General features: G+C 47.6%; 1 protein-coding gene across 2 annotated transcripts in view; it reads left to right on the top strand.

Moving 5' to 3' along the window:
• The first annotated feature begins 1102 nt into the window (after nucleotides 1-1102).
• The window catches only part of LOC137518023 (unconventional myosin-Ig-like), a 221986-nt gene continuing 196318 nt past the window's right edge, over nucleotides 1103-26770 (top strand). The window contains exon 1 of one of the 2 annotated variants that reach the window (XM_068235194.1): nucleotides 1103-1292. In XM_068235194.1, coding sequence (XP_068091295.1) covers nucleotides 1198-1292 — 95 coding nt within the window. In that variant the 5' untranslated portion in view covers nucleotides 1103-1197. Of the gene's footprint in view, nucleotides 1293-16032; nucleotides 16113-26770 lie in introns of those variants that run through there. The other variant, XM_068235195.1, reaches the window with a different exon arrangement.

Here is a 26770-nt window from a genome sequence, read left to right as displayed (position 1 = left end):
CCTGCAGAGAGAAAAAAGATACATTTGTCTTTTAAGGCTGCTTACACACAGGGACGTTACAGGCGCACGTTAGTGCAGTCTGTAACGCTCCCCCAACGTACAGCAATGTAACACAAGTGGGCTGTTCACACAGCCCACGTTGCGTTACATGTAACGCTGCACGTTCTTCCCAGAAGTGCAGCATGCTACGGCGTTACAGCGGCTTAAGCTGCGTTAGACTGTTTGCACATGCTCAGTCATGTTGGGGAGGAGCGGAGAGCGGCCAGGCACATGGCTAATTAATATTCACTGCACGTTGTGACGTGCAGTGTTTACTTCCTGGAGTGGCCGCTCTGTGCGGCGATTGGCCGGCGGGACCACGTGATGCCACATGCGTCCAAGAGTACGCATCACGGCATCACGGACGCCAGAGTGAGCTGCACAACGCAGCTCACTCTGACGTCCACATCGAAGAGCACCAGGCCTTGCGTTAGGTGCACGTTATGCGACCATAACGTAGCACCTAACACAACGTCTTGTTGTGCAAGTAGCCTTAAGCTTATTATCTCAAGTGTCTGGCAGAGTTCTCTGCGACTTTGAAAGTCGTGGAGCTCAATGGCTAATTTGCATAGATGACAACTGGGGTTTCTTAGCTCTTCCTTAACTGGAAACAATATTAGACTTGTGTCTCTGCTGCTAATGGGTTTTTTTTCTTAGCTGTACTACACATACAAATCATTAGATTATATTTTTTTTTTCACTTCAGTGTCTCTTTAAGGAGTACTTGTGATAATGTTTACTATGCCAGGGGATACTTGGTGAGTACAGGGTTTTAAAAGGGGTACATACCAATAAAATGTTGAGAAACACTGGCCTAGGCCATACGTCAGTCAGTGGGTCCATGGCATGACGTAGGCCCGGCCAGCATTGGAGTGGACCTTTCTTCCTGTGCCTGCAGTGTGTGGTCAGTTGTGGTCAGTGTTATCTGTGTACAGCAATGTGCAGGCTCTGCTGTCACCTCTCTTGTCAGTTTCCCTTGAAGGTTTTTCTGTGACAAGCACGTTCCCCGCCTAAAACCACATCAGGAAGTCAGTGAGCTGATGTCAGACTCTCTTGTAGCGTCTGTATGTGATCATTCAACACTGGCGGCTCCCCCTCTGCTGCCCCGTCTAGCCCCCCTCCTCGCACCCCTAACACTGGGTATACAGCCGGACCAGCATGGCGGAACAGGAGAGCCTAGAGTTCGGGAAAGCCGATTTTGTCCTTTTGGATAATGTGACCATGGAGGAGTTTATGGCCAATCTAAAGCTCAGGTAGGTCAGACGGGGAATTCTCATAGTCTAGGCGGGACTTTTCAGAAGCTGTAGAGCTCTGTGCTCTGAACATGTCATGTGGTGTTTAACTTTTCATTTATGATCTTCTTTATTGGGTTTCAAATACAAAATAAGGTCTCTTGTTTCTGATATGCGGCAAAGAGAAGACAGCTCCCTAGAGAACAATAGAGCGTGGTTTTCATCCACCATGTCTGGGTATTTATCTTTTGTAATAAGATAATGTAAGGAATAACATTCTGAAATTTACCACAGGTGGCAGGCGATCTCTGCAGAATGTTTGTATGCTGGGAGTTCAGAAGCCAGTACAAAATATAGCTGATCAATATTAATTTATAAATTATTTGGTCAGTGTTTGCCCATTGTAATATTTTTCCAATCCCTGATTTACATTCTGATATTTATCCCAGGTGGTGACATCTTTACTGCTGTCAGGTGCATCACTGCGGAATGTTTGTTTACTGAGAGTTCTGAAGCCAGTGAAAATAATGCCTGGTCTCCCAGAATGCTTTTGGAGGAGAATTGTGCATAGCTAAATGGCCTAGGCTAAACATCCTTAGGAGGGTGGGGGCTACATATCAATATACAGCAATATATAGATATAATAAGTGTTTCTGATTCTGAAACCAGGAGAATGACCATAAAAGTGAATATCCTGAATAATTGATTGCATTCCACTATTTGTCACTACAGGGCCTCTTAAAATGAACCTGTCTCCAAAACGTGTTAAAGTGGATCCGAGATAAACTTTTACTCATTGCATAGTTGTGTTCCTTTCATATAGTTTATTGGGCATTCCTCAAGCCAAATACTTTTTTTGTTTTGTTTTAATACTCTAATTTCCTATAAACTAAACAAGCCTAGCCCACAGCTTTTTCAGAGTGCCTTGGCACTGTAGCAAGGGCTTATGGGAGCTCAGTCTGGGCAGGAGGAGGAGGAGGTTGCTAGCCACAGATTTCAGAGACAGAGGGGAGGAGGGAGGATGAGGGGACTGAATTTGTCACAGGCTGAGGGCTGGAGATGCAGATCAGCTTGCCTGTGTGTAATGTGACAAACAAAACATGGCTGCTGTCATTGTCTCATAGGAATAAATAATCATAAACTGTTGAAGTTGTTTGCAGCTAGATTTGCTGTGTAAACTATCTAAACTTTAGATAAGATATATAGACAAGTTACTTGTTATAGTTAGTTTTTCATCTCCGATCCGCTTTAAGCAAAGTAAACCTGTAAAAACATTTGACGTGTTTCAATCTTATAACTGCTCAGTATATCTGTCTTCGATGTAATTTCTCCAATGTTGTTGCTCAGAAGATGCCTATGGAGGCATATGCCCTGAATAGCGGTAAAACTGCATGTAGGTACTTCATGTCAGTTTTAACATTACTTAAAGAGGAACTCCAGTGAAAATAATGTAATAAAAAGTGCTTCATTTTTACAATAATTACGTATAAATGAATTAGTCAGTGTTTGCCCATTGTAAAATCTTTCCTCTCCCTGATTTACATTCTGACATTTATCCCATGGTGACATTTTTACTGCTGGCAGGTGATGTCAGTGGAACGAGCTGCTGCTTGCTTTTTTGGCAGTTGGAAACAGCTGTAACCAGCTGTATTTTTCCCACAATGCAACAAGGCTCCCACAGTGTGATGTCAGAACCATGGTCCTGACATCACAGTGTGGGAGGGGTTTCAAAACAATATCAGCCATACAGCGCCCCCTGATGATCCGTTTGTGAAAAGGAAAATAATTCTCATGGGAAAGGGGGTATCAGCTACTGATTGGGATGAAGTTCAATTCTTGGTTACAGCTTCTCTTTAAAGGGAACCTAAACCGAAGGGGGAAAAAAAAGAGTTTCACTTACCTGGGGCTTCTACCAGCCCCCTGCAGCCGCCCTGTGCCCACGCCATCACTCAACAATCCTCCGGTCCCCCGCCATGGCTAGGTTTTGTTTTGCCCCGGCTGGCCAGCTGATGGCCACTGCGCCTGTGTGGCCCTGGCTGCTCGGGTCCTTGTTCATGCCCCTGTCACCAGGCACATCCTGCAAGGCGTAGTAGGAGATTTTCTCCTACTGCGCCTGCGCAGGATGCTCCCGGTGGCAGGAGCTTGAATGAGGAAACAACACACAAATGTAGAGGCCATCGACTGGCCAGTCGGGGCAAAACGAAACTTAACCGCGGCGAGGGACCGGAGGATTGGTGAGTGACGGCGTGCGGCTACAGGGGGCTGGTAGAAGCCCCAGGTAAGTGAAACTCTTTTTTTTCCCACCCTTCGGTTTAGGTTCCCTTTAATGCTAGTTAAGTAAGATGTGTTGCGCAATTAGCGCAATCTATGCTACTTCTGTAAAGCCTGTGTTGCTAGGGTGACGGGCATTATGCTACTTGCACAAATAATGCTAAAACTATTATCTTAGTAATGTAAATGTTACCCTAGCAATATGCGCTTTACCCAAGTAACGTGGATTGGCAGGCCCGGATTTACCTCATAGGAGCCTATAGGCACAGATGTCCTGGCACCTTAGATTTCACCCTCTATGAACCTACAAACCCTCACCAAACTGCACTACAAGTGTACTGCCTGTCACTTCTCCCCTTACTGCTCTTGCCTGTCATAGGTAACAGGTCTCAGGGCTCGTTTCCACTATCGCGAATCTGCATGCGTCCAACGCATGCAGATTCGCACATGTAATGCAAGTGGATGGGCCTGTTTCCACTGTAGCGTTGTTGAGGTGCGTTTTTTTCAGCGGTAAAAAAACGCACAAAAGAGCCAACGAATTCGCCTGCGAGTGGAATGCATGCGAATCGCCGCTAATGTATTTAATAGGAAATTCGCATGCGGCTATGGTATGCGAATTTTCATGCGAATTCGCATGCGAATTCGCATAGGTACCAATGTAATTCAAACAGGCAGTGACATGGTTAATTTCGCATATACCCTCACCTATGCGAATTCGCATGCGAATTCGCGGCAAAAAACGTGCAAAAATTCGCATCAGCATGCTAATTCATGGAATTTCAACAGCGGTGGAATCCAGGCGATTCTGCACCGCAATAGTGGAAACGAGCCCTCAAGGTGCGTACACACATGCGACTATAGTCGTTTGAAACTATCGTTCCCCGATCGTTTCAAATGACGATCGTTTAAAAAAAGCAGCCAACGACCATTAAAGAGAACCTGTACTGAGTAAAATTATTTAAAATAAACACATGAGGTAACTTCAAATGAACATTACATAGTCACCTTGCCATCAGTTCCTCTCAGAAGCTCACCATTTTCTTCTTACAGTGATCCCTTCCAGTTCTGACAACATTAGTGCTTCACACTACCCAAATCTTAAAACCGTAAAAAGTCTCCGGGTCACAGTAATGTCATCAGAGTCCCACACAGTTTTCTTGACGATAGTTCCTTCATGATACCTTCATAAAACATTAAAGTCATATACCCTCACCAGATCATATGGCCGACCAAGTTAGATGAGCAGATGCGTTTGTGGCCTTGCCATAATATCCTCGCGCTTTTCATCAGCATATCTTCAGTACTCATATGTAGACATGGGAGAAAAAATGCACAGCAATAGTGTGATACTGTATGGTAAATACACACTCCACACCACCAGTGCTCCAGGATACTTATTTAGCACCCAGTGTGCTTTCACACAATATATAATCAGGGCCGGTTCTAAACTTTTTGCCGCCTGAGGCAAACTTATGAGAGGCCGCCCTCCCCATGGCCATGGGAGGGGGCCGCCGAGCTGGAGGGGGTAGGGGGCAGGAAGGGGGTATTGGGCACAGTGGTGAGGAGGGGGGGTTAGACCCCCCTCCCTCACCTGGGTCCCCCGATCTGCGCTCCCCTCCAGCTACCCCCCTCCCTGTCACTGTGCCCAATACCCCCGTTTTATTTCTTAAAATATAAAACCTAGTGCACTTACAGTCTTCCAGCATATATGCGCATAAAACAATTTCCACGTGTCTGCTTGGCGTCTCCTCCGCTCCTTAGACGCTAGCGCTTTAGTGATTAGCGGAAATCGCCCGCTAATCGCTCAGGTGTGAATGGGCCCTCAAAGCTGCAGTGTGCTGAATTGTAAAAAACGGCCTGGTCACACAGGGGGTGTAAGCCTGCGGTCCTCAAATGGTTAAGCCACCAGCAAGCAAGAAAAATGCTCATAACTATTTTGATAGTTCTTTTTCACCTACGTTTTGGTACTTTTTCATGGCAGATTGCAAAAAAACAGAAAAAGAAACATTATCTCCTAGGAGAAACTTTAATAAGGGCCAATTTGTCTTCCCACAAGAGCAGGGTCGTCCACCAAGTAACCTAGGCAGGTGCTTCAGGCTTCGTAGGTGTCAAAGGGCCCACCAGCCACCTTCTCTGACCTCTCTTCATGTCACCTTACCAAAAGGACCACAAGGGGGCCACAAACCTACTACCTTGCCTAGAGCCCCATTGCATCTTAACCACTTTATCCACCACTACAGTATATCTACGTCCTCTGTGACTTCATCTAAGTCGCGAGTCAGTAGATATAAGTCTTGTAGCAGAAGCAGTGCTGTGCAGGACTGGGCTTGCTCCTGTGCACATATCTGGCACTATCTGATGCAGCACTAATTGGTGAACGGGAATATATGTTTCCTGAGCTAATGAGATTGATTTTTACCATTTAAAGAGAACCAGAGATGAAGCACCCTCTTGTATTTTACCTTATAAATCAGTGGGAACATGACAGTAAACACCTAATCTGCTCTTTGTTTCATTGTTCTCTGTTTAATCTGACTGTTATCACCTCTGATAAGAATCCCCGACTGAGCACTCAGTCTAGCTTTGCTACGGAAAGATTATAGCTGAGCCTGTCTTCTCTGGTGTCTTTTCAAGCCCAAGCCTGCCCCCTTGTGGCTCTGCTATAATGACTCAGCTATAATTATTCCCTGCAAAGCCAGACTGAATGCTCAGTCCGGGATTCTTATCACAGCTGATAACAGACACTTTTAGCAGTGAGGATGAAACGGAGAGCAGGGTAGGTGTTTTCTCTAATGTTCTTACTGATATATATGGTAAAATACATGAGGGTGCTTCGTTTCTGGTTCACTTTAAAATGGTAAGAATAGCCAAACAAAATTTGTGTTTTTTATCTACAGTAGCACTTTTTATTTTTAAACTGGAATTGGTAAATCTGAAAAATAATGTTTTTTCTATTTTTTTTCCTGGTTTTCCCCATTAAAATTCATAGAAAACAAAATTATTTGAGGGAAAAAATGGCATACAATGAAAGCCTACTTTGTCTTGAAGAAAACAATATATATTTCATTTCTGTGTCATAAGTAGGGATAAAGTTATTTCTTATTAAATACGGACATAGCTAAACTGTCAAAACTGCTCTGGTCCATAAGGGGGAAACAAGGCCTGGATGCAAAGTGGTTAATCAAATTCTCATCATTCTCACGGTATATAACTCACCTCATCATTAGAGATTTGCCATTTCCAGGGACAATCACAATTCCGAGAGCTTCATCACTAGGGCCAGATGCACAAACTAGCAGTAATATTGCTGTGTGGGCACAGCACATGGCAATATTACCAGTACTACTTGAAGAGTACTGCCACTCACACACATTACTCAAGAACTGTGGGTCGCACTATGGGGTTGATTCACTAAACAGCGCTATTTCATAATGCGCGTACGGCGTAACGCTTTATGCGCTATCAGCAGGTACGGTAGAGCGGTAGAGTTCATTAGATTGGGTCGGTAGTGAAATAATAAAGAGCGTTGATGTTTTTTTTGTGCGTAATAGTTTGCGCCGTTAATGAATTACACGCATACAAAATTATGTGTTATTAATTTATATAGTGCGTAGTTTTAATAGTGCATGCTTTGAAAACATTGCAAAGTTAGCATTCATTACCTAACATGCACTCATCCAGCCAAACCTCAAACGGTTCCAACACTGAAGGAAAATTTAAACAAAAATATATATTAAAAAAAATTAACATTTGTCCAGGACTATTCATACTTTTTAAATGTCATAAATACGAATTTATGTGATGAAGCACATTCAAGCATCTGTAAGGGGCCAACATCATGTAAATATATGTTCCGTATGGTGGGAACCTAGGGTGCAGGAGGAGAGAGGTAACTTGTGGACTGGCAGTGCAGGTGTCCCTGCAGAGTTTTGGGGCCCTGGACCAATTGTGTCCTTTACCTCTATGGCAGCTCCAGCACACACTGTGTCCCAGCTTTAGGGCTGGAACCCACAGGAGCGCTTTTGGCAGCGTTTTGGCAGCGCTGCGATACGCTAGCACTTTGCCAAAACGCTGGGCTAATGTTAATGGATGGGGCAACTTCCACAGGACCGTTTGCGTTTCCCAGAAACGTAAACGCAGGACCTGCAGCATTTTGGGAGCGTTAGCGCTTCAATGTAAAGTATTGAAAAGCTAGCGGAAACGCTCAGCAAAACCTAAACTGAGCGGTTTTGCTAGCGTTTTGCGGTTCAGCACACTGTAACAAAATGAAAAATAATTCACAGGACCAATCAGGATAAAAACGTGAAACGCAAAACGCTACGCAACCGCTGAGAAAACAAATACAATGTTGCAAAACGTGACCGAAAACGCGCATGAATCCGCTTGCAAACCGCTGAGACAAAACGCTAGCGGTAGCGTTTCGCATTTGCTGATTTCAGTGGGTTCCAGGCCTAACAGTGTCCCCAGCAGTGTGCTGCAGCTTCACAGTGTCTTGCATTAAACATTTATGTCAGCAATAACATTTGATTAACTATACCATCAAAGTTCACAGTATGCATTCATATCAGACACATTACACAGCACACAACAGAAGTCACGCTACACAGTATGCACATGTTACATTGCCTACAGTGATATACTATTAATAAAAGTTATGGTTGCTTGGCATTGTACATATGACCAACACAATTTAATCTTTTGCCGACCGCGTCACGCTGAGGGGTGTGGCCGCGGCGGCAGCCCCAGGACCGCCTATCGCCAATTGGCGTAAAGTCCTGGGGCTCTGTTTTGCAGGAGATCGTGCGCAGGCTGCGCGCGCATCTCCTGCTTGGGGGCGGAGCTCCGCCCCGCCTTCAGTCTCCGAGCGGCTATTGCCGTTCGGGAGACTGTTAAGGCTCATTCTCATACACACATCAGACTATAGTCTTTGGAAACTGAAAGATCACAGACCAATCTTACCACCCTTCATGTAGTATGAGAGCCATACTCTACACAGTCTATTCTATGGAGCTGAACTCCCCATCAGACAGAAATCTTTGCAAGATGCTGCACACACAGATGCTGCACACATGCAACAGATCAGTATCTGCAAAAGATCAGTTCCTGCCAAAAATCCATTCCTGCAAATTGCAATGATAGTCTATGAGATCTAAAGATCAGACAATACTGACAATCATCCGCAGATCTGAAAATCCATCCTGGTGGATCTCATCTGCAGATGAATGTCAGCAGCAGCGCTGCACTGGGGACAGCCGTGTGACACGGCTGTCCCCCTGGGGGACAAGAGAGCGATCGGCTGTCATAGGCAGGAGCCTATGACAGCCGATCGCCATAATTAACTGGCTGTAGGGAGGGAAGGGATTTAAAGAAACAGGGATTTAAAAAAAACAAACAACAATAACATTTATAAAATGAAAATAAACATGGGGGGAGCGATCAGACCCCACCAACAGAGAGCTCTGTTGGTGGGAAGAAAAGGGGGGGGGGGAATCACTGATGTGCTGTGTTGTGCGGCCCTGCAGCTTGGCCTTAAAGCTGCAGTGGCCAATTTTACTGAAAATGGCCTGGTCACTAGGGGGGTTTAGCCCTGCAGTCCTCAAGGGGTTAATTACTACTTCCAAAAAATGAAAAAATACACGTAGCCCAAAAACAGCTGAAAAATGTAAAGGACACATACAAACAAATAACACTTACTTGCCCAGTCTCAAACTATTCTGAAGCAGCTGCTGATGCACAAAGCTTATATAGGCCAAAAACAGATGACAAATGTTAAGGAGTACCACCTGATCAAAATGTTTGCATCATTCATCATTACGCACGTAAACTTCTACGCGTTCAAAGTAATGCGCGCTATATAGTTCCAGCGCGTATATTGCTCTATGCAGTTGTAAAGTGTATTCCCAGAGCGCGCTGTACATGTGGAATGAGCGCTGTCTACCCCACCGCACGCTGTACAGTTTGTAATGCGCGCTGTGTAGTTTTAACGCATACTGCAGGGCCGGATTTACCTTAAGGCACTGTAGGCACGTGCCTACAGGCACCTGATGATGGAAAGGCGGCTCACTCCCCTTCCCTAGTGCCTCCCTCCTGCCCTATGCAGAGTCCCGAGCAGAGTGTAAATGAGCGGTTACTCCCTCAGCTCTCGGCATTCCTCTGACAAGACCTCCCTTCAGTCAGGGGCACCTCTAGCTACCTAATACTGAGGGTACTTCTGGCTACATAATGCTAAGGGGCACCTGTAGCTACCTATGACAGGCAAGGGAAGTAAGGGAGAGGTGACAGCTGGGCCAGCCAGCATACTAGGGGTGCGGTTCGGTGATGGTTTGTAGGTTCATGGAGGGTGAAGTCTAAGGTGCCAGGACATCTGTGCCTATAGGCTCCTGTGATGTAAATCCGGGTCTGGCCTACTGTGTAGTTTTAACGCGTGTAAAACTTAAAGCACACAATGACGCGCATAATTCATGTAGCGCCCAAGCGCTATTCAATAACGCTGTTTAGTGAATCAACCCCTATTTGTGTTAGCAGCCTAATTCACTGCTGCCAGTTATATTGCTGCGCACTTTGCTTTCTCCACATGGCAATATTATCGCTAGTTAGTTCATCAGGCCCTACAAGAGATCCCTGTGACTATGTGTAAGATAAAACGCAAGTGAATATTCTACATATAACATAACATAGACTGTCAGATTGGCATTGTGTGATGATATCCCTGCTCTCCTCAGAAGAGATGGGTGATGGGAGGGGGAGCGGCCGCCTCGCGTCTCTGGAGATTAATGTCACCCGTTGTCAGCTGTGACACGTCTATATACAGACATAAAAGGCCAATCAATATTTAGCTGTTGGGAGATATGGATTCTGACAGCCTCTTCTATTATAAAGCAGCTTTTCCCAGCGCAGTCACCGGAGTACAGCGTGTGGAAATAACTCAGCAAAATCAAACCAGCATTTCATTTCTCTTCAGTGAATAATGGCACAGAGGGTTGGAGAACATGCTGTGCGGGTTTTCTGTCTAATAAAAGAATCAAAAAATTAAATAGCCAATAATATAGGCTGCCACGCCCTCATATATAGGATACTGTGCATATGCCGGCCCACCAGGCCCTACGTATAGGGAGCGGAATATTCGCTGTCACCTCCTGTGGTGTATATATAGAGCACTGTACACACATCGCCACACCAGCTTATATTATATAGGATGTTGTACTTGTGTCGCCATGCCCCGTAGTGTATACAGGACATAGGCTGTCACATCCTCCTATATAGGAAGCTGTACATATGCTGCTGTCACCTCCTGTAGTGTATATAGAGCGCTGTACACACATTGACATGCCGTCATATATATAGTGGAGCAAATAATTATTTGACCCCTCACTGATTTTGTAAGTTTGTCCAATGACAAAGAAATGAAAAGTCTCAGAACAGTATCATTTCAATGGTAGGTTTATTTTAACAGTGGCAGATAGCACATCAAAAGGAAAATCGAAAAAATAACCTTAAATAAAAGATAGCAACTGATTTGCATTTCATTGAGTGAAATAAGTTTTTGAACCCCTACCAACCATTAAGAGTTCTGGCTCCCACAGAGTGGTTAAACACTTCTACTCAATTAGTCACCCTCATTAAGGACACCTGTCTTAACTAGTCACCTGTATAAAAGACACCTGTCCACAGAATCAATCAATCAAGCAGACTCCAAACTCTCCAACATGGGAAAGACCAAAGAGCTGTCCAAGGATGTCAGAGACAAAATTGTAGACCTGCACAAGGCTGGAATGGGCTACAAAACCATTAGCAAGAAGCTGGGAGAGAAGGTGACAACTGTTGGTGTGATTGTTCGAAAATGGAAGGAGCACAAAATAACCATCAATCTACCTCGATCTGGGGCTCCACGCAAGAACTTACCTCGTGGGGTGTCAATGGTTCTGAGAAAGGTGAAAAAGCATCCAAGAACTACACGGGAGGAGTTAGTGAATGACCTCAAATTAGCAGGGACCACAGTCACCAAGAAAACCATTGGAAACACATTACACCGCAATGGATTAAAATCCTGCAGGGCTCGCAAGGTCCCCCTGCTCAAGAAGGCACATGTGCAGGCCCGTCTGAAGTTTGCCAATGAACACCTGAATGATTCTGTGAGTGACTGGGAGAAGGTGCTGTGGTCTGATGAGACCAAAATAGAGCTCTTTGGCATTAACTCAACTCGCTGTGTTTGGAGGAAGAAAAATGCTGCCTATGACCCCCAAAACACCGTCCCTACCGTCAAGCATGGGGGTGGAAACATTTTGCTTTGGGGGTGTTTTTCTGCTAATGGCACAGGACAACTTAATCGCATTAACGGGAAAATGGACGGAGCCATGTATCGTGAAATCCTGAACGACAACCTCCTTCCCTCTGCCAGGAAACTGAAAATGGGTCGTGGATGGGTGTTCCAGCACGACAATGACCCAAAACATACAGCAAAGGCAACAAAGGAGTGGCTCAAGAAGAAGCACATTAAGGTCATGGAGTGGCCTAGTCAGTCTCCGGACCTTAATCCAATAGAAAACCTATGGAGGGAGCTCAAGCTCAGAGTTGCACAGAGATAGCCTCGAAACCTTAGGGATTTAGAGATGATCTGCAAAGAGGAGTGGACCAACATTCCTCCTAAAATGTGTGCAAACTTGGTCATCAATTACAAGAAACGTTTGACCTCTGTGCTTGCAAACAAGGGTTTTTCCACTAAGTATTAAGTCTTTTATTGTTAGAGGGTTCAAAAACTTATTTCACTCAATGAAATGCAAATCAGTTGCTATCTTTTATTTAAGGTTATTTTTTCGATTTTCCTTTTGATGTGCTGTCTGCCACTGTTAAAATAAACCTACCATTGAAATGATACTGTTCTGAGACTTTTCATTTCTTTGTCATTGGACAAACTTACAAAATCAGTGAGGGGTCAAATAATTATTTCCTCCACTGTAGGATGCTGTGCATATGCCGGCCCACCAGGCCCTGTATATAGGAAGTGGAATATTCGCTGTCACCTCCTGTGGTGTATATATAGAGCACTGTACACACACCGCCACACCAGCTTATATAGGATGTTGTACTTGTGTCGCCATGCCCCGTACTGTATACAAGACATAGGCTGTCACATCCTCCCATATAGGAAGCTGTACATATGCTGCTGTCACCTCCTGTAGTGTATATAGAGCGCTGTACACACATCGACATGCCGTCATATATATGACTAGTAAAAAGGCCTGGCCATTAAAAAACGGGCTCTAGGTCTGTGTTTCTGGGCGCGCGCGCTCCCACCACCCGCCGCGTGCGCCCGCCCCTTACCCGATGCCGCGCTGCCGCCGCCCACTCACCCGCCGCGCATTCGCCAACTCGCTCACCCGACGCACACCCGGCCGCCCGCTCACACGCCGCCCCACTCGGCTCCCTGGCCCCATCCCCGGCCTCCTGTCTCTGGGTCCGTGCTGTAACTAGCCCTGTTGTGTATATAGATCGCTGTACACACACCGCCATGCAGTCATATATAGGATGCTGTACACACCACACTATTTCATGAAATTTCCTGTTTGCATACCATTTTTATTCAGAGTTTAGGGATTTAGTGCATAGTTTATTATCTGTTTTGAATACAAGGGGCTTGATTTACAAAGCGGTGCTAACTGTTAGCACGCCTGTGAAAACCCCCTTAGCACGTCTAAACTAGCTTTTCGCGCAAAACTTTATGCGTGTAAAACTTTACACGCGCACTGCACAGAGCGCAGGGCGCTCCGCGCGAAGTGCCCATTAAAGCCTATGGGACTTAGCGCACGCGCATAAAACTTTGTGCGCAAAACTTTGCGCACGATCTGATTGAGAAATCCGGTGCTTACCTACTTAGCACCCTGGTTAGCACGTCTAAAGACTTTAGACATGCTAAGTAGGTTAGCACCGCTTTGTGAATCAAGCCCAAGGTGTGTATTTTCCTCTAGGGGTCTCTGCACACCTCTGTTGGTAGTCATTTAAAACAGTAGGATTAGCCATACTATGCCAGGTAAAAAAACACATCTATAAGTAGATAAATACTTGATCTACTTGCATAACACATGTACTGTACAGTCCACATTTTGATTTCAGTGAATTTTATATAGTAAAAGAAGAGAATTTTATTCCTGGTGTCTATTGCCCACAGTTTAATGCTGGGGATACACGGTACGTTTCTGTACCGTGTATCGACCAGCTGATCCGGCCAGCTGATGATAATATTCAGCTGGCTCGATCATCCCATTCGACCTGCGCCCGGCAGCGCGATAAGGCAGCGCCGGGACGAGCGGCAATCGATCTGCGCGCACTTGCGGACGAGCGGGGATGCGCCGGCATCGAGCCTCTGGCTCGATCAGGCGCAATAAACGAGACGTGTATGCTCGGCATGAGGCTAAATCCTGATGTCATTTCTGCCCTTAACTTTTGTTTTGCTTTTCTCCTCCAATTGCTGAGTCACCTCAGCCTTGCTTGTAAACACAAGTGAGCAGAAGATCATGTTTCAGATAGGCAGCTAGACAGGGAAATAAATGGCAGTGGAGGAATATGTTATAGATAAATAGAACCCCCAGCATGCAACTGTTTGGCACTGACTATTAAAGGGCCAGTGTAAAGTATGTGATAACTCCAAATCATAACAGCAGAAAAAGTTTTGAAAGTTTTGAATGCATCTTTATAACTTAATACACTCAGACCAGTTGCTGTTAAAATTTGATTTTTATGACAATCCCGCTTTAAGATGCGGCCTGGTTTAGCAGCGCTGCCAATTCTTCCCTGTTGTCTAGATACATGTAGATTGCCGTACATGGAAAAAGGAAATAACTGAGAAAATTATGAGAAATTCAAGATGGAATTTGCAGTTTGGAGAGTTTTAGGATGATGTTCCAGAATGTGATGACATGGCTATATTTGAATAAATGTTGATATTTTTTTCGTTCAAGAATAATGCCTCGTTTCCACTAGATGCAAATTTGTGTGGCTTAGCCGCATACGAATTCACATAGCAATGTATTTCAGTGGGCTGGTTTCCACTGTATCCAGAAATCGCATGCAGAAAAAAATCTGGACAGCAGTGCTACAAATTTTCGGATGCTGCATGGCTTATTCATGCGCGTTTTACCTGCGTTATTTGCACGTTTTCACATCCATTTTTTGCTTATGTTAATAGAGACAAAACAAAAAAACATCCCTAAAATAAATCATGAATTACGCGTGCGAATTTGCATGCAAAAAACAGACACAAGTGCGTGCAAATTTGCATCCAGAAAATAGCATGTGAATTTGCATGCTTGTAGTGGAAATGGGCCCTAAATATAGATTGTTGTTTATGAAAAAAAAGACACCCCCTGTAAATAAACCCAAACTAGGGGCGTGACTACAGGGGAGCAGTCCCTGTGACTCCAGGGGGGCCAGAGCTGTAAGGGGGCCTCAATTACTACTTCACTCCTTCCTTCTGATATCGGGTCCGTTCTTTAAATCTGGTGTTTTGTGGCTACAGTGGCGTACCTACCAGAAGGCTGCAGATGCTCACAGCACCGGTTGCAGTCATGGCTATGGGGTGCCACTGTGGTGCTCAGTCACTGTGTTCTTCCACCTGGGACCTTTTCTCATAGTTTGGGCAACATTCGGGCAAATAGCAGCAGGCAGTGCAGTAGTGTTGTCCGGATCATGAACGATTCGGATCTTTGATCCGAATCTATTTTATGAGTCGATCATCCGAATCATCAAAATGAGTGATTCGGATCGCAAAAGGGGCGGGGCCAGGAGCGACATGCCCCCTCTCAGCGGGAAAGCGGGGTCCTGGAAGCAGAGCAGAGATGGATCGCTCTGTTGGAGGGGACTCAGCCTTGCAGGGACAGGTAGAGAGGACATGGGTGCCACTGCCAGATATGTGTAGAGAACACATACTGGCTGCAATGTGCTGCTGATTATAGGCTGGCTGTTCCGTAGTGCTGCACAGTGATCACATTGGAAGCTTTTGGCTCAGCACAGCTCAGTAACTTTGCAGACAGTGTGATTGAAAGGCAATATAATCCTCCTGCACTCGGCACTAAACAGCTGCACTTATCTTCTGGGAATGCTTTCTTTCACTGTGCGACCTTTTCTTTCAAAGTGTACAGATGAACATATAGGTGAAATATATGTAAAGCATATGACTTCAGCATGTGGGTATTACGTGCAAACATTTCTGCTCTCTGCTCGTCCCTCCTCCCATCTCTGTCCACTCCCTGCCCTCTGTCCATCTTCTCCCCTTCTCTGTGTGTCCACCCCCTCCCCTTCTCCTGTCCACAGACCTGTCCTGCTGTTCATTTCACCCCCGAATGCTTCTGGTAGTAAAATGATCCGAGATTCGGATCAAAGATCCGGATCTCTTCAATGATCCGATTCGAATCATCCGGATCATTGAAAAGATCAGAACTTCCCATCTCTACAGTGCAGGGGACTGTACTACTTCCTGCACTAGATGTAGCACCCCTCCCCTTCCTGTCCCATGAGACTTGTGTCTCCTCGCTCACTACACACAGCCTGCAGTAAGTGAATGTGCAGAGCAGCAGGGTGAGTAGAGAGAATGATTGCTGTGCTGCGACACTTGGTGCCCCAACCCATCAACCCTTCCATCAAAAAATAGGTTTTTTTTAAGGGGGAGGGGGATGTCTGTAAATAATCAGCACCGGGTGTCAAAATCCCTAGATACGCCACTGTGTGGCTGGCTGGCTGCACTTGTTATGGATGTGAAGATTATGATGGTCACACTTGTTTTATGACCCTTGTGAGATGGACCCCAAATCCTATGAGGGTCACCGTCACAAGGGGTACTCAAGAGAAAGGGTGTCAAAATTTGGGGACTCCATCATCGTTTTGCTGGATGGCCCCCATGTCATGATGATAGTTACGTTGCTGCCCTTGAAGGCATCTTTTGGAAAAAAACATTAATGTAAGACTTTGGCTGCATTTCCACTTGTGCGGTGGGAATCGTTGTGGGAAAAATTTGCATGCGAATTCGCATGGATGATGATGTATGCAAATTTAACCATGCCAGTGCTGGTGTGATTTTCCAATGTTTCTATGTGAATTCGCATGAAAATTCGCATACCCAAACCGCATGTGAATTTCCTATTAAATACATTGTATGTGATTCGCATAGCGGTATGCGGTATGCGATTTCTGATGGCTCTGCAATGCAAATTTTTTCTGCACAGAAAAACGCAATGGAATCCTGACAAGTGGAAACAGTCCCATTCACTTGTATTGCTATGCGAATTCGCATGCGAATTCGCGATAGTGGAAATGGGCCCTTTGTCTTATTTTTGGGAAAACACGGTATATAAACACTCTGCATACAGCACACTATCTACCGTGTATATAAGCAGTACTTTGTATACAGCAGCTCACTTATATAACCAGCCACAGATTCAGCAGTGTCATATGAACGTTGTCATTGCTTAGAAAGCCATTTCCTGTCACTGCGGAGGATGTCATTGCTATAGCAGCAGTTTCATTTTATCACTTCCTGAAGGATGGTGCTAGGAGCTTTCTGATTGGTCCTTTCTAGATGTCTGGCTCAGAGTCCGCTTTACATAGATCACACGTGCGTTATTCTAACATCTAGCAGATCACGCAACCTGCGTGTAAAATGATCTCCACTGAAAGTAGAAAGCTCATTATTAAACACAGGATGTTAACAATATGTCTGCTTTAAAGCACCACTATCGTGAAAAATTGTAAAATTTAAAATACATGTAAACACATACAAATAAGAATTATGTTTCTTCTAGATTAAAATGAGTAATACATTACTTTTCTCCTATGTCGCTGTCACTTACAGTAGTCCATCACTTCCTGGGGGATTCTCAGCACAGCCTTTATTCTTTAATAGCGACCTAAGCCCGTTTAAACACAGGCTCTAGGCTTGCCACCGCCGGCCGGCAGGCAGGCCTCCTTAGCCCATCCTGCGTCTTGTCCCAACAGCTGTGTCAGTGCAGGACATGCGCAGTAGCGCAAAAGCACTGACACCGGGACACTTGCCTATTATTAGGTAGGGTAAAGACACTAGTTGACCTAAGCCTGTTTAAAAACGGGCTCTTGGTCTCTCTCACCGTCAGTGCCATACCTCCCAACTTTTGGAGATGAGAAAGAGGGACACTTAAGCCACACCCATGCCACGCCCCTGATCACGCCCCTGTCACACCCCTAGTCACGCATTTTGATAAAAATTTCATGAGAAAAATATGATGTTTTATAATTTAAATTACACTGGTCGTTTCTTTCCTGGTTAATTTTCCTTCATTTTAACATTTTAAAATGAGTCATATATCAATTTAAAGGATGGAAATAAAGGTGAGAGTCAATCAAACACACTTTTTAGTAGAAAAATATATATATTTACATAGAAAGAGGGACAAAGTCCTGAAAGAGGGACAAATGAGGAGGAAAGAGGGACAGAGGGACAGGGCTCCCAAAGAGGGACTGTCCCTCCGAAAAAGGGACAGTTGGGAGCTATGGTCAGTGCGCATGCACACGCACCCGCCTGCCGCGCGCACCCGTCTGACGTGCACGCGCACATGTCCACCCGCCCAGCACCCTGACCCCGTCTTCCACCTGTCCCAACGCCTAGGCTACACATGCACAGTAGCCAAAAAACAAGGACACAGGGACAGGAAGATGACGCAGGGACAGCTGTATAGAAGGGTGGAGTAGAGCCAATTGTGAGCAGAGACATAACAGAGAGGGTAATAGTATATTATAATGGTAAATACTGAATAACACCAGGAAACAGGAAGTCACAACACCAGCTGTTGCCGTCAGTGTCAGACGCAGGAAGTGGTGGCAGCTGTGCCTGTACAGAGGTCTGCAGATAAATGTGACACATCTCCTCTCCTGGGTGGTGTCCAGTCACTGGTGGCACTGCAGGTCCCTGCATTAGTCAATCACCGGTGACTCACAGACAACTTTCTCCAAACTTCCTTCTGATGTCCGACACTACCTTATCACAATGCAGACCCAACTGCTTACTCAGTGATGTACATGTAGTGATGTTAAAAAGAAACTGTGGATCTGAGATAAACTTTTACTCATTACATAATTGTGTTCCTTTCATATAGTTTATAGGGCATTCCTCAAGCCAAATACTTTTTGTTTTGTTTTGTTTTAATACTCTAATTCCCTATAAACTAAACAAGCCTCGCCCACAGCTTCTCCACAGTGCCTTGGCACTTTCAGACTCATGTAGCAAGGGCTTATGGGAGCTCAGTCTGGGCAGGAGGAGGAGGTGTTAGTAGCCAGAGATTTCAGAGGCAGAGGGGAGGAGGAGAGGGAAGTGAAGTTTTCACAGGCTGAGGGGTGGAGATGCAGAGCAGCTTGCCTGTGTGTAATGTGACAAAAAGAACATGGCTGCTATCATTGTATCACAGGAAGAAATAATTATGAACTGTTGCTAAATATGCTGTGTAAACTATCTAAACTTTAGATAAGATATATAGACAAGTTACTTGTTATAGTCAGTTTTTAATCTCGGATCCGCTTTAAGGGCCAGTTCACACTGGACGCTTTGGTAGCGTTTTGCTGATCTCCGGTGATCAGCAAAACGCTGTTTTTCACTGTACAGGAAAGTGATTTTAGAGTGACTGTGTTTTGTGATTCTTTAACACTGAAATGCAATTGCTCCAAAAATGCTGCATGTACGAACTTTTCAGCAAATTGCTAATCACTGGCGATCTCTACAGTGTGAACACTACCACCTACTAACATTAGAAGCAGCACTTTGCTGAAGAAGAGAGTGGGATGTCCACTTATAAACAATGCCAGTTGCCTGGCTGTCACGCTTAGTGATGATCGTAATCAACAAATTACGATTTTACATTTTCACAATTAAGCCAATGCGTAATTACGACTTGCAAATTCAATTGATTCCGTGTAGTCATTTGTATTTTGCATAAAATTTCGCGTAATTTCTTGCCGACTTTAGCAGTGAATAGCAAAGTTCACATACTGTACATGCTATTTAAACCAAAATTGCTACATATATTAGGGAGAATTGTGGGTACAAGTCAAAAAAAAGAATTTTGCAAAAAGACCTTGTCGTTTTTGAGAAGCTCGATTTTAAAAATGCAAGTAAAAAATGGTTTTTAAACTTAGAAAAATGACGTTTATAAACCTTTTTTGTTTGCATTTTTAAAATCGAGTTTCTCACAAACTACAAGGTCTTTTTGAAAAAATATTTTTCTGACTGATACCCACTATTCTGCTTAACATATGTTGAAATGTTGGTAGCAATAGCAGGCATGGGGGCTGTGCTATTAACCTTTAACGGCGGCTCAAAATTACACAAAATTTTGTAATACTACTATTACATACAAAATTATTTACGATTTTCTCTGAAATTTTGCATTACGATTACGATGCGTAATTGGGAATTTCAATGCGAAATTTCGCACATGCGAAGTTTCGGCCTACCACTGGTCACGCTGCGCTTTTGGCTTTAGTTGTGTTTGAGTCCCACCTGCAACAAGCATGCAGCTAGTAGAGATGTCGACGAACGGTTCGGGAATCATTTGCCAGCGAACCCCTCACCCTGTACTACTTCTGGGTCGCTATGACCCGGAGTAGTACGGCTGCACTGGGCCAGCGGTGCGCGGCCTTAATCGCGCGCCTCTTGCCGGGCACTTTCTGCGCATGTACGTGAAGTCATGAGTGACATCACGCTCATGCACAGAGAGTGCCCGGCAACAGGCGCACGAACAAAGACGGGCACCGCCGGCCCAGCGCAGCCGTACTACTCTGGGTCATAGCGGCCCGGAAGTAGTAGTGGCCCATAGAGATTCGCTGGCGAACGGTTTACCAGCATCTCTAGCAGCCAGTGGAGTCACAACACAGTCACAGCATCTGACATGCATGCCAGTGGCTTAAAGGGACACTTAAGTCAAACAAAAAAAATGAGTTTTACTCACCTAGGGCTTCCAATAGCCCCCTGCAGCTGTCCGGTGCCCTTGCCGTCTCCCTCCGATCCTCCTGGCCCCGCCGGCAGCCACTTCCTGTTTCGGTGACAGGAGCTGACAGGCTGGGGACGCGAGTGATTCTTCGCGTTCCTGGCCACAATAGCGCCATCTATGCTGCTATAGCATATATCATATACCACATAGCAGCATAGAGGGTGCTAATGTGTCTGGGAACGCGAAAAATCACTCGCGTCCCCAGCCTGTCAGCTCCTGTCACCGAAACAGGAAGTGGCTGCCGGCGGGGCCAGGGGGATCGGAGGGAGACGGTGAGGGCACCAGACAGCTGCAGGGGGCTATTGGAAGCCCTAGGTAAGTAAAACTCATTTTTTTTTGTTTGACTTAAGTGTCCCTTTAAAGAGATGTTGCGAACATGTAATTTTCCGTTGGCGAACGCGAACTACTGCAAATGTTCGCGAACAGGCGAATCTAGCGAACTGCCATAGACGTCAATGGGCAGGTGAATTTTAAAACCTACAAACACTGCTTCTGGCCACAAAATTGATGAAAACGTTGTTTCAAGGGGTCTCACACCTGGACTGTGGCATGCCAGAGGGGGATCCCTGACAAAAGTCCCACCAAAAATTACGAAGTTGACGCAAAGTTGGGTTTTAATCCCTAAAAGGCAGAAATCACATTTTGCACAGCTCTGGGTGTCAGTGGGCTGTGGAGTGTCTCACACAGAGAAATGCAATAGTACTATCAGAATACAGTGACATAATAATGCACTTGAGTGGTTCTGTGCCTGCAACTTTAGGAGGCAACAGCTGTTATGTGCACACAGCTCTGGGTGTCAGTGGGCTGTGGAGTGTCACAAACCAAAAAAACAAACAAACAAACACAGGAGACCGATGTGCTAGCCCTCAAAAGGGCTGTTTGGGGTGCTTTCACAGCAAGTGAGGAACAAGAACACAGGCCTAGCTAATGCTTTCCCTACCTATCTGCAGCAAGTCTGACCCTGCTCTCACTAACAACATATTTTTCCTATGAAATCATTATGTTGTGCGTGACTAGGGGTGTGACGGGGGCGTGATCAGGGGTGTGACAGGGGCGTGGCTTACGTGTCCCTCTTTCTCATCTCAAAGATTTAAGGTGGCCATACACTGGTCGATTTGCCATCAGATTCGACCAACAGACAGATCCCTATCTGATCGAATCTGATCAGAGAGACAGGGCCGTGCAGAGGGTCCTTAAGTGGGGGGTGCTCAAATTTAAAAAAGGGGCCTGGCAATGGCTTCCCCCGCATGCCCCTCCCCCCTTCCTCGTTTCTGGCTGGGGGGTATTGATTGTCATGCTGCTGAATGCAGATGATGGGTGCCATGTGGGTTCTGGCTGTATGGGTGTGTATCAACCATCATGTAGGTGTTGATTTCAGGTACTCAGTCCCTTTTGAGTTCTGGGTGCAAGTACTGGATGTCATATGTGAGTGCTTGGTGTGGGTGTTGGGCACCAAGTGGAGGCTTAGTGCAACTGGAACTACTGCAGATGAAACATGTGGGTGTTGGGTGTAGGTACTCCGTATCACATAGGTGCAAATACTTGGTGCCATGCCTGCACTGGGTGCTAGCTCTGGGTGGGTGTTGTGCGTCACGTGGGTTCTGAGTGCAGGTACTTCGGGTGCTAGTACTGGTTATGTGAGTGGGTGCCATGTGGAGGCTGTGTGCAGGTGTGAGTAGTGAGGGACATGTCAGAGCTGGGTGCAAGTACTGTGCCATGTAGGTGTGAGTACTGGGTGCCAGCTATAGGGTGAAGGGGTGCAGGTATTGGGTGTCATGTGGCTGTTTGATGCAAGTACTAAGTGCCATATTGAGGCCGGATGTGAGTATTGGGTGCAGGGTGCTTGGTGCAAGTACTGGGTGCTTGCTATAGTGGGGGTTACTGGTTGAGTGTAATGTGGGTGCTGAATATTGGTGGGATTTCTGTGGGTGCAGGGGGTGGGATATCACTGTGGGTACTGCTATGAATGGCATAGTTGCTGCTAGGGGAGGTCGAGGTCAGTGTGGTTGATGGGGGAAGGGTAGGTCACTGTGGGTGCTGGGGGGAGAAGTAACTGTGGGTGCTGTGGAAAGTAGAGGTCAATATAGGTGCTGGAGGAAAGGGAGGTCACTGTGGGTCCTTTGGGGGAGATCACTGTGGGTCTCGGGAGGTAGAGGTCATTGTGGGTGCAGGGGGTGAGAGGTCACTATGGGTGCTGCTATGAATGGCATAGTTACTGCTAAGGGAGGTAGAGGTCAGTGTGGGTGCTGGGGGAATGGTAGGCCACTGTGGGTGCTGTGGAATGAAGAGATCAGTATGGGTGCTGGAGGAAAGGTAGGCCACTGTGGGTGCTGGGAGAAGTCAGTGTAGTTACTGGAGGAGGGAGTGGATGCTGGGTGTTGGGAGAAGCCACTGTGGGTGCTGGCAATAGGAGAGGTCACTGTAGGTGCTGCTTTTGGGATGGGAGGTCCCTGTGGGTGCTGCTGGGGACAGGAGGGTAGCCACTGGGGAAGGGAAAAATCACTGTGGGTGCTGGGGGAGGGAGAGGTCAGCGTGAGTGCTGGGGTAGGCAGGATCACTGCTAGAGCTGGGGAGGGAGAGGTCACTGTGGGTGCTAGGTGGAGGGAGAGGTCACTGTGGGTGCTGGGGGAGGGAGAGGTCACTATGGTTCCTAGGTGGAGGGAGAGATCACTGTGGGTGCTAGGTGAAGGGAGAGGTCACTGTGGGTGCTGGGGGAGGGAGAGGTCACTGTGGGTGCTGGGGGAGGGAGAGGTCACTGTGGGTGCTAGGGGAGGGAGAGGTCACTGTGGGTGCTGGGGAGGGAGAGGTCACTATGGGTCCCAGGTGGAAGGAGAGGTCACTGTGGGTGCTAGGTGGAGGGAGAGGTCACTGTGGGTGCTAGATGGAGGGAGAGGTCACTGAGGGTGCTGGGTAAGAGAGAGGTCACTGTGGGTGCTAGGTGGAGGGAGAGGTCACTGTGGGGGCTAGGTGGAGGGAGAGGTCACTGTGGGTGCTGGGGGAAGGAGAGGTCACTGTGGGTGCTGGGGAGGGAGAGGTCACTATGGGTCCCAGGCAGGCACGTGCACAGGGGGGTGCTCTGGGTGCCCAGGCACCCCCCTTTTTAAAATCTTCTAAAAAGGCCCCACTCGCGATGCAAAATAAGCCCCGCCCCCGACCTCGATACGCCCCGCCCACCCGCGGCAAGCTCCGCCCCCGCCTGGGACACTTTCAAGTGAAAAGGCCCAGACAGGAATCCTAGTGTGGCAAACTGACCTCTCCCTCCACCTAGGACCCATACTGACCTCTACCTCCCCCTGCACCCATAGTGACCTCTCCCTCCACGTAGTACCCAGTGACCACTCCCTCCCCTAGCACTCACAGTGACCTCTCCCTCCACCTAGGACCCATACTGACCTCTCCCTACCCAGTACCCACAGTGACATCTCCCTTCACCTAGCACCCACAGTGACCTCTCCCTCCACCTAGCACCCACAGTGACCTCTCCCTCCACCTGGGACCCATAGTGACCTCTCCCTCCCCAGCACCCACAGTGACCTCTCCTTCCCCCAGCACCCACAGTGACCTCTCCCTCCACCTAGCCCCCACAGTGACCTCTCCCTCCACCTAGCACCCACAGTGACCTCTCTCTTACCCAGCACCCTCAGTGACCTCTCCCTCCATCTAGCACCCACAGTGACCTCTCCCTCCACCTAGCACCCACAGTGACCTCTCCTTCCACCTGGGACCCATAGTGACCTCTCCCTCCCCAGCACCCACAGTGACCTCTCCCTCCCCTAGCACCCACAGTGACCTCTCCCTCCCCCAGCACCCACAGTGACCTCTCCCTCCCCCAGCACCCACAGTGACCTCTCCCTTCACCTAGCACCCACAGTGATCTCTCCCTCCACCTAGGAACCATAGTGACCTCTCCCTCCCCCAGCACCCACAGTGACCTCTCCCTCCACCTAGCACCCACAGTGACCTCTCCCTCCCCAGCTCTAGCAGTGATCCTGCCTACCGCAGCACTCACGCTGACCTCTCCCTCCCCCAGCACCCACAGTGATTTTTCCCTTCCCCAGTGGCTACCCTCCTGTCCCCAGCAGCACCCACAGGGACCTCCCATCCCAAAAGCAGCACCTACAGTGACCTCTCCTATTGCCAGCACCCACAGTGGCTTCTCCCAACACCCAGCATCCACTCCCTCCTCCAGTAACTACACTGACTTCTCCCAGCACCCACAGTGGCCTACCTTTCCTCCAGCACCCATACTGATCTCTTCATTCCACAGCACCCACAGTGGCCTACCATTCCCCCAGCACCCACACTGACCTCTACCTCCCTTAGCAGTAACTATGCCATTCATAGCAGCACCCATAGTGACCTCTCACCCCCTGCACCCACAATGACCTCTACCTCCCGAGACCCACAGTGATCTCCCCCAAAGGACCCACAGTGACCTCCCTTTCCTCCAGCACCTATATTGACCTCTACTTTCCACAGCACCCACAGTTACTTCTCCCCCCAGCACCCACAGTGACCTACCCTTCCCCCATCAACCACACTGACCTCGACCTCCCCTAGCAGCAACTATGCCATTCATAGCAGTACCCACAGTGATATCCCACCCCCTGCACCCACAGAAATCCCACCAATATTCAGCACCCACATTACACTCAACCAGTAACCCCCACTATAGCAAGCACCCAGTACTTGCACCAAGCACCCTGCACCCAATACTCACATCCGGCCTCAATATGGCACTTAGTACTTGCATCAAACAGCCACATGACACCCAATACCTGCACCCCTTCACCCTATAGCTGGCACCCAGTACTCACACCTACACGGCACAGTACTTGCTCCCAGCTCTGACATGTCACTCACTACTCACACCTGCACACAGCCTCCACATGGCACCCACTCACATAACCAGTACTAGCACCCGAAGTACCTGCACTCAGAACCCACGTGACGCACAACACCCACCCAGAGCTAGCACCCAGTGCAGGCATGGCACCAAGTATTTGCACCTATGTGATACCCAGTACCTGCACCCAACACCCACATGTTTCATCTGCAGTAGTTCCAGTTGCACTAAGCCTCCACTTGGTGCCCAACACCCACACCAAGCACTCACATATGACATCCAGTACTTGCACCCAGAACTCAAAAGGGACTGAGTACCTGAAATCAACACCTACATGATGGTTGATACACACCCATACAGCCAGAACCCACATGGCACCCATCATCTGCATTCAGCAGCATGACAATCAATACCCCCCAGCCAGAAACGAGGAAGGGGGAGGGGCATGCGGGGGAAGCCATTGCCAGGCCCCTTTTTTAAATTTGAGCACCCCCCACTTAAGGACCCTCTGCACGGCCCTGGTCCCAGGTGGAGGGAGAGGTCACTGTGGGTGCTAGGTGGAGGGAGAGGTCACTGTGGGTGCTAGGTGAAGGGAGATGTCACTGTGGGTACTGGGTAGGGAGAGGTCAGTATGGGTCCTAGGTGGAGGGAGAGGTCACTGTGAGTGCTAGGGGAGGGAGTGGTCACTGGGTACTACGTGGAGGGAGAGGTCACTATGGGTGCAGGGGGAGGTAGAGGTCAGTATGGGTCCTAGGTGGAGGGAGAGGTCAGTTTGCCACACTAGGATTCCTGTCTGGGCCTTTTCACTTGAAAGTGTCCCAGGCGGGGGCGGAGCTTGCCGTGGGTGGGCGGGGCGTATCGAGGTCGGGGGCGGGGCTTATTTTGCATCGCGAGTGGGGCCTTTTTAGAAGATTTTAAAAAGGGGGGTGCCTGGGCACCCAGAGCACCCCCCTGTGCACGTGCCTGTAGAGAGGGATCGTATGGCTTCCTTTACTGCAAACAGATTGTGAACCGATTTCAGCCTGTGAATTGTGAACCGATTGCCGCCGCTCCCCCCCGCCGCATACATTACCTGCTCCGCCGGCGCGACTGCCCCCGCTCGTCTCCGCTCTTCTCCGCTCTGGTCTCCGGCTCCAGCATGCTTCACTTCTTCCTGCCCGGCAGGAAGTTTAAACAGTAGAGCGCCCTCTACTGTTTAAACTTCCTGCCGGGCAGGAATAAGTGAAGGCATGCCGAAGACCAGAGCGGAGAAGAGCGGAGACGAGCGGGGGCAGTCGCGCCGGCGGAGCAGGTAATGTATGCGGCTCTATTGCATCGGTCGTCGGGCACTCGAACGCCGCTAGCGATGCGCTCTTTACCCGCCGGCGATCGACGGTAAT

Source organism: Hyperolius riggenbachi, chromosome 5, assembly GCF_040937935.1.
Source record: "Hyperolius riggenbachi isolate aHypRig1 chromosome 5, aHypRig1.pri, whole genome shotgun sequence".
Classification (NCBI taxonomy): Eukaryota; Metazoa; Chordata; class Amphibia; order Anura; family Hyperoliidae; genus Hyperolius; species Hyperolius riggenbachi.
The sequence above is the reverse complement of the archived record's forward strand: the minus strand, read 5'-3'. Positions and strand labels throughout refer to the sequence as shown.